This window comes from Gavialis gangeticus, unplaced genomic scaffold (assembly GCF_001723915.1).
Source record: "Gavialis gangeticus isolate Ggan-Ray unplaced genomic scaffold, GavGan_comp1, whole genome shotgun sequence".
Classification (NCBI taxonomy): domain Eukaryota; kingdom Metazoa; phylum Chordata; order Crocodylia; family Gavialidae; genus Gavialis; species Gavialis gangeticus.
The window spans coordinates 28,727,309-28,744,101 of record NW_017728994.1 but is presented as its reverse complement, the minus strand read 5'-3'; the positions used below and the strand labels follow the sequence as shown (position 1 = coordinate 28,744,101).

General features: G+C 45.0%; 1 protein-coding gene and 1 long non-coding RNA gene across 2 annotated transcripts in view; one reads left to right on the top strand and one right to left on the bottom strand.

Annotated features, from left to right (window-relative positions):
- LOC109287410 overlaps nt 1–5,226 on the bottom strand; it is an 18,892-nt gene extending 13,666 nt beyond the window's left edge. The window contains exon 1 of the long non-coding RNA XR_002094852.1: nt 5,216–5,226. This is a non-coding gene — a long non-coding RNA (uncharacterized LOC109287410). The remainder of the gene's footprint in view (nt 1–5,215) is intronic.
- Nucleotides 5,227–8,494: 3,268 nt separating this feature from the next.
- Nucleotides 8,495–16,793, top strand: part of PIK3AP1 (phosphoinositide-3-kinase adaptor protein 1) — a gene marked incomplete at its 5' end in the record, with an annotated part of 96,972 nt that continues 88,673 nt past the window's right edge. Inside the window, one exon of the mRNA XM_019502103.1 lies at nt 8,495–8,924. Within this exon, the coding sequence (XP_019357648.1) occupies nt 8,495–8,924 (430 nt within the window). The remainder of the gene's footprint in view (nt 8,925–16,793) is intronic.

The following is a 16,793-nucleotide window of genomic DNA, read 5'->3' as shown; positions in this document are numbered from 1 at the left end:
CCGCGCCGTCGGGGCCCGGGGGCGGCAGGCGGCAGGGACGGGGGGTGTCCGGGCACAGCCGGGGCGAGGGGCACCCCGCCCGGGGCGGTGTTAGAGGCGAGCGGGTGAGGGCGGCTCTAGCTCCCGTCCCGCGGCCCCGGCCCCGCTTTCCTCCGCCGCCGCGCGGGTCCAGGAGACGGGCCTTGGCCGGTGGCAGCGGTTGTTCCCAAGGTGCCGCCTTGCCTCGGGCGCCCGGCTCACTTCTTCCTGGCGCTGCTTCCCTGAGCCAAATGCCAGGAGGGTCATTCCCGCTCCCCCTGCGTAGCCTGGTGGAGAGGAAAGCCAGTGGCTTTCACTGGGCACACCTCACCCCTGTGCCCCACCTTCCGCGCTTGAGTCCTCCTCGGTACCTCAGGCTACCACTTGCCCCGGCTGTGTTTTCCTCGAGGGTCCTGCCATGAGATAACAGAGAAAGGGGGGCCCTAGAGTCAAAGAGAAGTTGGGCTGGACAGGACCCGCAGAGGTCATCTAGTCCAGTCCCCTGCCCCAGGCAGGATCATCCCTGTCGAAGACATTTTCTACAATCCATCATGGAAACCAGGGGTGGACAATGATTTGGGCTAGAGCACTGCTTAGGGGAGTTTGGTGAGCTCTTGTGGGCCAGGTCGGCATGCCCCCCACCCCCAAAGCTCACCAATGTTTCGGAAGTGGCTCTGCTCCATGCTCGGCAGGGTGGCTGGGATGGGGCTGCAGGCAGGCAGTGACATCCAGGAGCAGGACGGGCAAGATGGGCCAGGGCTGGGATTGTAAAGCCATGATGGCACAGGATCAGGGCTGAGTCGCAATCTGCTCCCCATATGCCCCTGTGACGGGCACCAATTCTGTGGGCAGGGGCATGTAGAGAGTGGATCATAGCTCTTCCCTGGGCCCCGGCCCCATGCTGTCACTGCCCACAATCCTGGGGTCTCTGTGGAGTCTTGTTGGGACCTGTGCAGGCAGGGTGCATGGCCAGGTGGATGAGATGGGGCTACAGGTGGGCAGGGAGTGGTGTCCTGGATGGGTGGGTGGGCTGGGATCTTGGGGCGGTGGCAGCATGGGGCCTGGGCTCCAGCACAGAGCTGCAGTCTGTTTCCCACACGCCCATGCAGGTCCCACCCCTGATGGTGGGTGCGGGGTGGATGGACTGGGGTGCCCAGGCAGTGGGGTTGGGTTTGGCAGCAACAGCAGCCAGAAGGAGCCGCTGCTGCTGGGGCTGCCAGAAAGTGAGTCTAGCCCTACTGCACACCTGGGGGTGGTGGGACCAGCCGCACACGCCATGGCCTGAACTGCCCCCCGACACATGGGCTGGGCGAGGTCAAGGGATACAGAGTCAGACGAAGTCTTTTGCCATATTTTGCCCACCCCAATCTAAACTCTACCTAAGACTACCGCCAATGCTATAGCATGCAAGGATGACTGCTCTTTAATCCTGATCTACTTGGGGAAGTTGGAAGGCTGGGGAATAAGGGAGTAAAGTATGTTACTTAGTGCCTTTGATGCTTCCTTCTGTGTGATGTTTCTTCCATGTCATGGTGCAGGCAGTGGAGTAAAGCTGTATGCTGGTCCTAATTCTCATGGTGGAAACAGGCAGAAGGAGTCTATCTGAGAACCTGTGAGTGTTCCCAGATCTATATGGATGCCCCAAGATATGGCTCAGGCCTTCATACCACTCCCTGGGCTCTTGCATGGCAGTTCAGTTGCCTGTGGGGATGTCATGTTACTATGCAGTTTTATTGCTAGTGTCAATAAACATCCTGCTATATCCCACTCTGAATGAGGAGGTAGCATGCAGCCAGGGGGTTGGGGCATAATGCTGGCTGGACTCTTCTAACTCTTGGACATGCTCCATCATGTGAAGTCCATGCAGATCAGTGGTTCTGACCTGGGGTGTTGTGAGCCCCTTCCAGGGGTTCTGTGATGTCTGTGTGGCCACAGCCAGGTTAAAATTCCTGTGGAGGTAGATGGGGAAGCAGCTGTGGTAGAGCCCATGTCCTTCCTGCAGCCTTCCCTGGTCCAACCCCACATGCTCCCCCATGAAACAGAGATGCCCTGGGCAGGTGGGCCTATCCCACACCCCTCTATTTCTGGGAGGAGCATGCAGGGTTGGACCAAAAGAGTGCATCCCCTTTGGCTGCAGCCCTTTGCGTTGCCTGTCCAGAGAGGTCTGGCTGGGCAGCAGCAGTCATTTGTATTGCTTACTAGATGAGTTCTGCTGTGCTGGAGCAACCCTTTGCACTAGCTGACTGGAGAAGCTGGGTATGGGAACCCCCAGGGCAAGACAGACCGCATTTCTTCCCTCCTCCCAACCCAGAGGCACAAAGGAGTTTTGTCCAGGGCTCAGAAATCATTAGGTAAGCCTGTGCTCCTGCCTGTTTTAGGTTTGCTAGAAAACCCTAATACATGCTGAAGCTTGTGGTACATCACCCTGGCTGCGAACCACTGAGGCAAGTGGAGGCAGCAATGGTTCTCAACTGAGGTGCTATCAAATTCAGAAAAGCTGTGGAGAGTGCCTTGACTCTAAAAAGGGTGAGGACCACTGACCTATATAACACTGTACAGCAACTTGTTTTCTACTTATCCCCTGATATGTGACAGGGGCCGGAGATCATTCAGAGTCCTCCGGATGCCACTTTACTCCCATTCACTTGGCTAAACTCATTTTTAATTGCCCGCTACACTGGGGTGGCTTGTGGTGCACGCACTACAAGTAAGTAGCATATAAGCCCTGGGTGCTCAGTAAAGGGAGGTGGAGGAGTGGACATAAGAGGAACTGAGTATTTGGCTACTTGGAGCAGAGTGGGGACAGGTTCCTGCTGCAAATGGAGGTGCCAGGTGTCAGCACTAGGAGTCAGCCTGTCCCTGGTTCTGCAGCTAATGCCAAATTTAGGGCTTTATATCCTCACTCACCATATCAACTGTGGTGGTTGCAGGGCCTGGCTGTTGGCAGTGACACCTCTCTTACAGCAGCATCTGGCTTCTGCTCCACCCTGCTCAGCCAAAGGCTCAAGGCCCCCCTGCCTCCATTCCAGCGCCCAGGGTGGAAAATCTCTCAGGTGCACCTTTGGGGGGCAGGAATCAGAATGCTCAGAGTGGGGAAGGCCAAGACCTAACTTGTGCCCTGCCTACCAACAATGTTCTACACAAAGCAGCTCAGGAAAACACATCATGCAATATAGTTAATAGAAAATGGTTTAAGAAATCTGTGACTAAAATCTAATGCCATTGGCATGTGGCCCTGGAGTCCCATGGGAGCAGGGTTTGGCCCATGTTGCTTAAGTTTTACTGACATTGACCTTGCAAGTCCCCCCTCCCCCACAGGGAAGCGTGCTTGTTTGTGAGATCTTCTTCTAAAAAAGGGAAAACGTGCCCTCCGGGGCTGTGAGGTAACGTTTGTGTGTCACTGACGCACATCTCCTTGTGATGTAAAAATATCTAAATGAAGGTCTCAAGGGACTCTCAGACAGATACCAAAATTACTTTCTCTTCAGTAAACAGAAGGTGGTTCTAAGAGGAGACTTTCTGCTATAAGCAGAACTACTTTAGATTCACATGCAGGTTTATGCAAATCTTGTGTTCCGATCGCTCAGAGATGATCTTGTTTGCAAAGCTCTTTATCTACTTTTATCCTGCTATTTCCCCTGAGTTTACTTGCAGCACTTTTAAATAAAGTATTGGTTTCCTGGTCTAGTCAACCTGGGAGACTTTGATAACATGTTGGTTAATAATTATTTTGGGCGATTAGTACTCAGAATGTTTTCACTTTACTATGCATTCCAGTGACAGACAGCAAGCAGCCATTTTCTTATGTACAGCTTAAACGCAGAAGCTCCTGCCTAGACCCAAGGGCTGAGGTCGGCCAAGGGAATTAAGTATGGTAACACCATACCTAAGTTTAGGTGTTGGCTCTGGGCATGGAATTCAACCCAATCCAAGCCAAGGTGCCTGAAGTGCCTAGTACACTAAAAGGGGAGACGTAGGTACCTCAAGAATGGGGTTTTCAACAGCCAGCGCAGCACACTGGTTGGGGAGATAGCAAGCCAATAGGAAACACAGAAGAGAGGTGTGTGCCTGAAATCCCTCCTCTCCTCCAGACTTGGGCACCTGCCTTGCAGGCTTGAGGGAGAGGTGCCAACAGGAGACTGGGATTCACAGCCCAAAACTCCCTCCTGGGCTTAGGCACCAAAGTCATTCCCTTGTGTACAGATTTGCTCTTTTCCTTTTGAAGATGGCTGGTGGTGGTGCCCAAGTTTCAGATGAGTAGTTTTGGGACTGAAAAAGGATATTGCATTGACCTGGGTAGACTCTTAGCCTAAGGTAACGTAAGATGTGCTCTTTCAGTACCCAGTGTAGTCAGTGCTATGATATTAGCAGCCCCCAAACTTACTAGCTCCGCTCCTTCTTGAGACTTCCAATAGCTAGTTCTGGACCTGCTGCAAATGAGTAGAGGTAGCAGCCCTGAACCTGACTGGGTCCCTTTGTTTTCAAGTTTTTAAGAGCAGCCCTTTGACAGCTGCTTCCCCTTTGCTCTTTCTGGAGCAGTTAGACAGGGTATATGACTGGTTATAAAGTAGACGTGGATTTACAGCTACCATGCAATTAACTGGAATAATCTTAAATTACAAGGCAGAGAGAGGGGCTAAAAAATGCTACACTTTTAAACAGCTTTGCTATTAAATTTTATGCAGACAATGAGAGTATATTATGATGTAAGCACTGGACAACAGTTGGGACAGGTGTTGTATTATGTAGTTAAGCGAATGATGCACTTACCTGGTATCCATGTAAGTGGAGTGCACTGCAGTAGCCTGGTAGTTGGGGTCCACCCCAAGGCTCTGAGGTGGTTCACTGGGGCTTTGTGGCTTTCTCAGATTCTACCAGAATTGCACTTTTAGGTGCTGAATCCTTTCTTGGATCTGACACTAAGTGTGCCAGGTGCTGAGAATCTTCATTCTTGCAGGAGCTGCTGCCACCCTCAACCTCCTGACAGCACATGTACAAGACCAAGAATTAGGTCTTGGTATAATGAGGATCCTGGGCCTGATGCTGCTTCAATTGAAGCTGCTGGCTTCTGTCTTCAGTAGGAGGGAACTGGGTCCTCAACAAAGGACCAGCATTTGATACTCTGGTAAACAGACTGGTCTTGGATCTTTCATTCAGGCAGATCACAAGCACTTCGCAGACTGTCAGTACTGACCACGGGCTAAATAACATCCCTAGGGTAACCCCTCTGAAGTCATTAAAGTTACACCAGGCACCAAGTTAGCCTTGTTGATAAACTTTTCTTCACATACCACTTACTGCGGTCAACTCAGTAGAAGCATAGCAGCTGTCTGACAGCACCCTGTGGCACAAAATAGGAAAATGAAGGCTGTATCCTGCCAAAACTCAGGAGTCATTAAATGGACAAAATGCAGTTATGCCCAAGGAGGACTTTTAAGTCCCTACTCTTGGAAATATTGGCTAATTAATGACCAGAAGTGATCAGAACCCCAGTTTTACACTCTGGTAACCAGAGACCAGCTGCTCAGTGTCTACCAAGAACATAAGGGCCACAGCCTGGTAGCATGTTTATACCACATCAGACCATGCTAGGGAATGGTGCTGTAAAAATGCACCTGCCCATTCTCTCATGCTTTTTGCATGCTGAACAAAATGTCAAGTAATTGCCATACTCACAAGTACACCTGAGCCTGAGAGCCATGCTATGTATTGGCCAGAAAAGCAGCTACAGGGAAGTGGAGCAAGTGACTGGTGTGTCTTTTCATGACAGTGCTCATTAACCTACTCCAATGCAGTGCAGACATAGCCTTACCTCCAAACACTCCTCAAAGATGACCCTGAGGTCCCTCTGTCTTAGAGCCTGAAAGGATGGATAAAGCTGTGTATGGTACAGGTTCTGGTCCAAGGCCTTAGGAGACTTTTACTGTATTCTTTGTGCTTCTCTGGACCATCTATGACTGTAGGCAGGTCTGTTTAGATTATAAATTATTTGAGATAGGGACTTTCTCATTGTTTTTGCACAATGCTGGCATAATGGGGCTCCAGTCTCTGTCAGGGCTGTTTAACAATACTGGATCATCATCTCATTATGCACAGTGCCACATCATTGTGATGTAGTATATTTTATAATGTAGATTTTAAAAGGGGCAACCTCAGTTCAAGCTGAATGTAAAGCTTATATTCTGTAAATATTAATTCTTGCTAATTTTTTTTCAGTTTGCTATCTTGACAAATTGACTTCTTTCCGTGAAATCCTTCCTTCCTCTTTCATGTCCTTTTGACAAGGTATTTAGTAGAATTCACAGATTCATTGGAATCTAACAGGGCCATGCTGTGAGCACTTCTGCTGTGGCTTTGATTTTGTGACCTCTGAGCTGTCAGCTGTACACCTTAGCACCCATGGTACCCCAGCCCTTTTCCATGTAATGAAAAAATCTAATGGGATCCTGCATTGCTTGCAACACTACAGACTTTTTATAAAGTAAAGAAATTCATGCTTTACTGCTGAAATAAAATGGCGCCAGAAGTATACACTAGATTTTAAACTTTTTGATAATTTAAGGCAGGGCTGCCCAACTGATGTCCCAGGGGTTGCATATGGCCTGTAAGGTGCTAACTCATGGCCCCTGGGGCTCCTGCATGGCTGCTGCTCCAGCCATTGCTTCAGCTGCTGCAGCTGCTGCTGCAGGGTCTCTGGGCTCCCCATCCCTCATCGTGCTTCTGCTTCCTTCCTTCAACCCCAGGGACATGGCATCATGGCCCACGGAGTCTGGGGCTCAAGGGACCCTGCACAGCGGGGTTGCCCATGCATTGAGGGGAGCCTGGAGGAACCCATGCAACAAGGCAAGCATGGTGGGGGAAACATGGGAGATCCTGCCTGCACAGTGGTGGGGGAGTCCGTGCAATGCAGGGGGGAAAGGCAGGAGTTGGGGGAACCTGTGCAATAGTCCCCAGGTGCTGAGAAGCAGGACAGACCTGATCCAAGGTGCTCTAACAAGTTATGGAAAGGAAATGAATTTGTGCAAAATGAGACTTGGAAAATGTTCCTTATTGTGTATTGTCTTTTACTAATGAAGCATTAACCTGTGAAACTCCTTGCCAAAACATGTAGCTGACTTGAAGCACAGGATGACAGAGGAGCTTAGTTAGAGTAAGGACCTATACTTTTAACTGTGGACTTCCTTATCCAGGCACAATAGTGTGTGGCTGGCTTGTGCCCTGAAGCATGAAGGTGCATATTCCTTATGTGTTTATGTCAACCACTGTGGGGGGGAGAGGACTCATTCTATGAAAGGCCTTCCTAGAATTCTCCATTTCTTTCACATTTCTGTGCCAGCTTGTATTTGATGCTTCAGGGGCAGGTACTAGACTAGTTACACAATTGTCTGAACCAGTGTTCGCTCTGGCAAGGAGGAAAAGTGAGCATAGAAATGCATCTTATGCTGTCACTGGTTTTGTTAAAACAATTCTCGCACTGTAACATACCTGCAGGTCACATTTGTTCCCTCCTTGAGGCTTTCTTTACAATCTAGATTAAGAAACAATTTTCAGTATTTTTAGGTTCTCAGCCACAATTATACAGCAAGTAGTGGCCAGGAGTGAAATCCTGAAATAGGGAAGCTGTAGCCATAGAATCCATAGGCATTTCAGTACTGCTTGAGGTCTTGATTTAAACCAATGCTCTCTTAATTCTTTGCCTCAGACATGGGGATTAAAGATGCTATATAGGAAGTTTATTTCCTGAAATGTGACAGTTAAGGGAGAAGCGGTCAAAACTGGATTTATAAAGGAAAATGTCTTGGAGCCTTAGCTATGGAGTTGCTGTCATGGTTCCATGCTGGAGACTCTGATGGGACCTGATGAAACTCATTTCAGTTTCACACATAAGTAGGCATCTCGCAGGCAGTTTGCAGAATGAGCATCTGACAAATACAGTATGGCCATTGTAACTTCCTGTAAGTCTTGAGACACCGTATTTAAATAAAGACCTTTTTATTATAGAGGTTTACTATATTTAGTGCAGGTTCCTCTGCTTCAGTCTGTAACTTGTGGGCTCGTACCTGAAAACTAACATAATCCACATAATCAACTAAAGTTAATCATTTTTTTACAATAGGCTGGCCTTTCTTTTACCTTAGACTTTCAACCAGCCTATTCAATCTGAAAATTTCCATTTGTGGCTTTTCACACTCAAAATTGGGTAGGAAATTCCCCTCTTCAAGGGGGGTTTGTGAGAATGAAACATCTACTCAGATTTTAGCAGAGGAAATACAAGTGTGAGTTCAGCCAGCCATACAACTGCTCTGTAAATGCAGAAGACATCTGCTCATTCTGCTTATATCTGCTACTCTGTTAAACTTCCATCAAGTTCAGAGCTCATGTATATGAGTCAGAAAGAAATGAGAATTGGTTTCTTTGCTGCAAGTCTAAGGTAAGATTTTGGTTGCAGAGTTGACACTTCTCCCTGTTCTCCTCTTGCACCTGCACAGGAGTCCCTGGGGCTTGTGACGTATTGATTGCATATACAGATGATGCCACTGAATGGTGTCAGTATCTTCAGAATCTCTTCATCTCTTCTCGGCAAGTTCGAAAGCAGCGGATTCTGAGCTACAAGGTGGAGAGTGGGACTGCCATTCCCCATGAGGAGCTGGACCTATTCCGTAGTAGCCGATGCATCGTTGTGTTGCTCTCTGGTGAGCTAGTGCAAAACTTTTACATCCCTGCTGCCCTTCAGAGCCTTCAAGAAGCTTTGCATCCCCCACACAAAGTGGTCAAACTGTTTTGCGGTGTCACAGATTGTGATGACTATCTGACATTTTTCAAGGAATGGTCTCAGTGGAAAGAGCTCACCTATGATGATGAGCCTGATGCTTACCTTGAAGCTATCAAGAAAGCTATTTCAGAAGGTAAGTTGGTCGCCTTGGCTGCATGTTTCCTTCACCAGGGAGGCAGTGTGTGATGTTATTGATCTCCATTTTGTGTGCTGTAAAAGTGTTTCCCTGAGAACACAAAATATAGCAAATCCTATAAGCCTCTTGAATCAAGGAAGCTCTCCAGACCAGAGCCCTTTACATCTACCCCACCAATGGGTTTTTCATTGGGAAAAATTCTCAACAACCTTCAAACAGTTCTTTTATTTGGAATGCTTCATAGCTACTTATAATTGAAGAATCCCTAACATGGGCTCCTAGAAAGCAAACTTTATTTTTTCAGTTAGGTAATATTGTTTGTTTTACAGGTACCAGTGCATTTTCCAGTAGTCACCTTTGTTAATCAAAAAATTCAGCCAAACTGGAAACGTGCTTCTGATCTGGGCAGTGGGGAAAACATTGGCTTTGCTCTACCATCCCCACTGAAGGCTGTTACTATTCACTATGATGCATGTGACATCTGAAAAAGGCCAAAGCCCTCTTTTTAGTTCATAAGCAGTACTGGGGGTTCAATACGTTCAGAAATGTTAACGGGCTCTAGAGAACCCTGAGCTGTGAAGCCCTGTCTGAGTCTAAACTTTGCCAGAAATCTGGGGATGCTCACAGTGCTGTCCTACCAAAAAGTTTTTACAGTAACAAATCAAGAGAACAGTGCTAGGCTTTAGGTTTGTGCTACAGCCAGAAGTTTCTGTGAGTGCCAGTAATCTCCAGTAATCCCACGGGGGATTGAGAGTTGCTGGTATATCTCAGGGTCTGAACCTAAAACCTTATCTATACTGGAAAGTCCTGCCTCTTTAATGATGCAATATAATTGTCAAGTTTGGTCAATAATACTTAAAAAGATATCTAAGTTTTGCCACATGGGAAAGGGAATAACTGTCCTGGTATAAACCACTTTTTTACTGTTGTAATTATTATGGTAAAAAAAAATCATGCTTGTAAACAGAGTAGTCATAACAATAACATTATTTAGTATAGACCAAGTTATGTTCCCAGCACAGCTGAGCCACAGTAACTCCTCCATAGCTCAGGCTGCAGTGAAATATCTGCATGAGCTCAAATTTGGATCCCTCTTTCAAATTCACCAAACCTACTTTGACTTCAAAAAGGTTAGGTTTGGGAGCAAGGCAGGAGTTTCTCTGCTAAACTGGATGTGAATAGGGCAAAAGACAGCTAAACTTCTTTCCCACAAGAACCAGAACCAGATTTCAAAAGTCTATTTGCTGCTTTGCAGGGGAAAAAAATCCTCCTCTAGGGGAGATATAGCACATGGTACTAACTTTTAGCTGATTAAAACATATTTCCAAAGTTAGTCTTTGGGAATGTCTGTACAGCAGCAATTTTACTTAAGACTATCAAAGGGCCATTGGAAACCTATACCTTTAAAATGGTAGTAGGAATCAACTGTTAGCTTCTTTGGTGCAGATAGCTGTCTCATGTAACTTGACTGATGGGGAGGCTTGTTAATGGGGGTTAGTGGGAGAATGTTAATTGATGGATTGCTGGTCTCTTTATAAGCCTGGCAAATGTTTGATGAAGTTTCTCTAGTCCTTCCGAAGTGAGGAAACCGCTATGAGAAGGAAGGACTTGTCCTTATTCATCTTATTCTTCCAAATGCCCACTGTTTATCATTCTCCTTCCTGACATCCCCATATCCTTTGATGGCTCCTAATGTTTGAGTAGCGCCAGTGTGCACACGTGGGAGCAGTGTGCACTGCTCAAAACTGGAGCCTGGCTGACCAGAGCCACGCTCCAGCTTCTGGCCAGGCTCTGCACACTGGATCACTGCCACTGAAGTCCTGGGAGGCCCTCAGGACCCCAGGTAAGGCTGCTGGGGGCATCCCAGGTGCTGGCCCCAACCTTTCCTGCCCCACCTAGGGCAACTTGCCGCACACCAGAGTGTGCATGTATGGATGTTCCCTGGGGACAAGTAGCAGTGGCACAACTCATCCACTTTAAGTTAGAGGAGATGATTTTTCCCTCAGTTGCCAGGAACTGAGAATATAGCTAAGGTTACACTGGAAAAGATGGCACCCAAGATAATTGCAGTTTGTTCCAGAGAAGCCACTTATTTGTACCCAAACACTAAAACAACAGCCAATCTGTGGTCTTACTTCATACAGACTGGGAATCACCTTATGCTAAGTCTTGTTCTGCATGCACGTCTTCTAACTTAATAATATAAGCTTGTGTAGTTCCTATGGAAGGTGTGCTACCTCTTAATGATAGCTGACTAACTAGCAACTTCTGGAATCATGGGTCTGACCTTCCAGGTTCTGGGTGTCTACTGTGAAGTGCCAGATGGTCTCTGCATCTCTCAGGACCAGCCCCTATAGAAGAGATAGGAAATGATTCCATTCTGCATGGTGCTGTATTTGTCTAGTAGGGAACTGGTACAATTCTTTCCAGTATGGATAACCATAATGTAGTATGATTGCTCTACAACTACAGTGAAACTTCTTGTGGGCAGGTGGTAGGAGTCTGATTTTCTCAAATGGATTCTTATAGCTTTCTCTATACCTATTCTTCTGAAAGGTAACATGCACTGAAACCACTGACACTTGCCTGCAACATCAGTTACAGCTAAATGCTATTTTAAGGAAGATTGTGAGGTTTTGTGGTACAATTTTCGTAATGAAAAACCCATCAAACTTTGTTCAGTTGCTTCACCTGAACTCAAATGCATATATTGCTAGTTGGCTTTATTGTACTAGAGGCAAAAATTCATCAGAAGAAAAGATAGTGTAAAAAAAATACCTCGGTTAAAACTAATTCCTATTTACCAGGATGTTTCTCATAGTCTTTTTTTCCAGGTAGTATGATTATGACTGGAATGACTTGCTTTATTCAAATTTTAACATTAACTCCCTCCCCCCCTCCCAACCTGTCTGGCACCTGGGACCATTTGAAGTATATAATGAGACACTTCTAAGATTATCAAAGCAAACAGTTCTTTGTCACTGACTCTGAATTGTGAATCTGCTTAAAATATGTTATTCAAAACAAGATATAACTGACATCTTACATTAAAAATTCTCTTGTTCACTGAGTGTGGATACACAATCCATAACCCACCTCCGGCTGGACTGTGATATGATTGCAGAAAAGGTGGGATTGTAATTAAGGCTTTGTGTAACCTTGGTTCAGTTCTAGTCTCTGCAACAGACTCCCTCTATGTTCTTGGGTAGGTCATTTAACCCTTCTGTGCCCTAGTTTGCAATTTTCTGCTAATGCTGCATCCCTTTCCCCACCCACTTCCATTCACATTTATGCCACAGGGGAGCATTAATGTGCATTAACCTATTTTAATGCGCATTAAAGCATCACAAAAAACTGTGTTCTTTAGCTAATGTGCATTAAAATAGGTTAATGCACATTTTTCTAGTACCTGTAGACTTGCTGGGAGGCTGCTACAACATGCTGTTACAGTTCATTGGAGGAGACTCAATTAATTGAGTCTGCTGGAGTGTGCTAATTAGCATGCCAGCCTCCATGACTCGTGTATTAGCGTTCCTGTGCATCAGCTCATTTGAGGAGCATTAGTTAAGGTGCCCCTGCCGCCAGGGACACTGATGTGTGAGATGCACAAGACACTGTGGCACTTTAATTAGCGTGGCTCCCCCACTACCCACAAAGCACATGTAAAAATGTCCGGAGGAGGTAGTAGATTTAATGTGATTATCTAAAGTGCATTAATGAATGTGTAGACATGCTCAGGGTGTCTCACTCTACAGTGCCTAGGATAATGCTAGTACAATGTGCCCTGATATTGTCTGAGGCTTCTACTAATAATGTATCCCTGTCTGCCTGACCTACTTGATCTCTTTCTGTCTCTCATGATGGTTATAACTGGACATGTCCCACTGTAGTGGCAGCACCAGCAGCAAATGAACAACTAGTGAAATCCTAAAATTTCTGTTACTTGAATTCCTGACCGACTGAGCATGTAATAAAGAGCATCATAATGACAGGTAACTGGTAGAATGCTATATTTTGGCTCTAGCATTTGGTAATGGTTGTCAGTATGTTTGGGCCCTGCTTTGTGGTCTGCGATATTGCCCCCACTGCAGCTGGTAGTGTGGTTTACTTCATACTTCACTGCTGTGTCCCACCCTCAGACATCACATGCAGAATGCTATTTTAACTGCAGTTCTGGTTCTATAGGAAGTCAGAAATGCAGAAGCTCTTGTAGAGCCTGTTGCTTGTAATTGAAATTTTGTTGCTCTTTAGTACTCACAAGGAGTTGTTGGGTGTTTCTGTTGTTTTCAGAGTTGTCATTTCAAGCACACCTACTAATTAACCTATTATGCAAAGCTTTCTGTACTCACATGAATAATTCCAGGTTTTCACCTGAAAGTGAAATGGGAAAGTGAGCTTCTGCTAGGATTCTTAGTGAAAACTTCCCTGTAATAAGAACCATGCCCCAAGTTACTTAAAATTGAGTTCTGTATCCAGAAATATAGTTCACATGTGGAAGAGACATGGAAATTGGAAAGTATGTCTGGAGAGATCAGTTCTGAAAGACACCATACAAAGTGTTCTTTCAGGGGACTGGAGATGAGGGTAACTGCTTGGTGTTTAAGTGAAAGGCTGTTGTAGACAAAAAAAAGTGTAGGAGATGTACTCTGGGGCAGATAGCAGGAATGCTTGGGAGGTGATGGGCAGAAGGAAATGATCTGAGAAGCTGGTGGGACAGGAGTTCTGCAGAAACTTTTAAGATGATGGAGACAGCTCATAAGGGACTGAAAATTGACTCCAGATTAAATTGATGTGCAGTCATGGAACAGGTCAGTGAGCCTTGTTAGATAATATGAAAGCTTGATATAATCTTATGAAATCATGCACTGAGCCACCACCAGCAATAAAAACAAATTCTGTGCCATTTGAAAGTCCTGATGAACCATGCTATGACACTCTTGTTAACTCTGTTGGTAATAAAACCAAGGAATTCCTTTTCCCTAAGGCATCCCTTGGCACTGAATTTAATTATCGTCTGTCCTAAACATTTAGAGCAGAGTAGTTCACACAAACTATTCATGTGCTAAAGACTTCAGTGACTTAAATTACAGGAAATAGAGTGATATGCTATAAATGGCCTGATTTTTTTTGTTGGAGGGAACTAGAGTAACAAAAACCACACAAAGTGTGTTATGTGCAGGAAGAAGTGACAGAGAATGCTAATTAACTTCTCAGTTCTCTTCTTTTGGCCTGGTGAAACTATGAATGAGACTTCAGAGCACATGATACTACTTATCCAAATGCTTTTACTTACTTATTTAGCATGTTGCCAAGTTTCACCTGCTCAGGGATATTTCTCAACTCTGCAAGTATCAGACTCCACAAATCAAAAGCCTGATTGGAACGTTAGCCTTACCATATGAAGGGAAAGAGACCCACTCAGAAAGATCAACCTAATTAAAATGGCCAGAAAAAAAAGTTTATGTTCCACTTATGTACAGAGCTGGCTGCTATTGTCTATCATTGAAGTAAACAGTCTCTTAATTTTAGTGTTTTTTGATTATTTATTTAGTGTATGTAGGACCGATCTTAACATTGCTTAGTTATCAACCCTTACACATCAGTGCTTAAATTTACCTGTAGCTAGCCCTGGGCAACATTTTCAATCTGTTTTCTATGTCACTGAGGTTCCAGGCTTCATTGTATGCACCACACCAACCCACCAGTGGTACATTGGTGGCAATCTCAACTGTGAGAGGAGGGAGGAACAAATAAGTCATATAGGGTAATACGCAGAAGATAATTATTCTGCTGTACTTAGCACTGATAAGGCCTTGGTTGGAATACTCTATCTAGTTTTGGTCTATTATTTTTTGTGTCCACCAAGGGAAGGAGTAGAAGTAATCAGCCTAATTTGTAGCAAGTGTGATTTAGGTTGGATGTTAAGATTTTCTGGACTGTAGGCATAGTTGAGCACTGGAAAAGGTTATATAGAGAGATTTTGGAATTCCCATCAGAGGTTCTTAAGAAGCTGCAATGCAGGTACTTCTGAGGGTGTGTGGGAAAGAAAGAATGGGAAAGCAGAAGTGACAGGGGAAATATAAATGAAGAGCTTCTCTATAACCTCTCTTAAGTGGTTGCAAAGATTACAGTGTGGTTGTACTGCCATGAAGTGTTATTTTTGTAATGATAATATGAACTTATAAAGGTACAAAGTATATCGCACTTGAAAATGCATGCATGAGCCAGCAAAGTCTGAGAACCACTGGGTTAGACAAATATCTGTCAAGGATGGTATTTGGTCTTACCTCTGGGGTTAGACTAGGTGACCTCTTGAGATCCGTTCCAGCCATACGATTTTGTGATTCTTGGTTAATGATTGTGCTCATCAGGACCACAAAAACCCCACATTCTGATTCTATTTAATAATCTTGGAAGAGGAATGAGTCTGAACTAACTAGTGAGTTATTTGGGATCCATGAAACAAACTAATTACTGTAAGAAAGACTTGAGAGACTGGTCAAAAGTACCTTCTTTTGAAAATCCCAGCATGTTTGACTTGTAGATCTCATTGTTGAAAGAAACTTAAGATGCACCGTGTCATGGCTCTCTCCAACTTATATAACATTATAGAGCCAAATATTATAGCAATGAGTCTCATGCTTTAAGTATGAACTGACTGTTGAGAGGGTGTCAAGAGACGATTCTTCCTTCTTACATAGACAGACGGGATTCTATGGGCTCTGGATCTGGGTAGTCTAGTAGACAGAATGGGGTTCTCCAGAAGATTGGACTAACCTATGTTCTGCTCCTGTCTATGCTGCTGATTGGGAACTGCTGTAGGTCATTTAGCTTCAAATTTGCTGCCTAATACTAGACCCATAAATCCATGTGAAGCATTAAGCCTAGGTTTGACTGTGTAGTTCATTTCCTGGACACACAAATGGGGTTAGCAATGATCTGTCTTGTGAGGATTTTTGAATTTGTATTTGGGTCATTCTTGAGAAACGTAGTTGAAAGGTACCCGGAAGCTTTCCTCTGAAATAGTCCACTGGCCAACAGGCTTACTACGAAATACTGCTAGCATTTACTCTTATGATCATTACTTCTGGCTGATTCTTTATATTGTACCTTGATATTTTTTAAGACCTTCAAATCTCTCTATGATCAGCACGTTGTAATCCAAGAATATTGAATGTGCACACCTTCAAATTATATCTGAACCCCCAAGTGCCCTACAGAAGAGCAAAGCAAACCCCAGCGTAATCTCAAAGAAAGGTCTGTAGCTTTTATGGATGGGATTTTAAAAAAATTACATACTTTTAAAGGCAAACCTTTGCTCGTACAAACCACAGAAGCCATAGGAGTACAGTAACTGTTCAGCTTTGCTAAAGTAACAGTTACTCTATTGTCTAGTAAGGTTGCTATATTGCTACCAGATTGTCTAGGTATGCATCTCTATATTTAGTGCTGAATGCTCAGCTGCACAGTGAATTTACTCACTCATCTCTTTTTGACAGTGCTAACTGTTTTTTGTCTGTCGTGTCCTGCTTGTTCCTCACTTATATTTCTGCAGTAGTTCATAAGGTAGTTCAGTCAGCTCATTGTTTAGGTACACTGGCAAGGCAACATGGGAGTGGTATGTATGCTGGAACTGAGTATTGACCCACAATACAGCTACAATTTCCAGAAATATTTGTTTAGCATCTATCAGAGCTTGAACATCATATTGCATGTGTTGAGACAAGCTGAACAGTGCAGGATGCAGGAAATTAGTCTAGCACAGTTTAATTCAGTGAGGACCAAAGGTTTTGGCAGGCACATTACAAACAAGCCCCACACCTTCCTTTAATGTCAGTGCCCTTCCCCTGCCTGATCTGCTGCTCA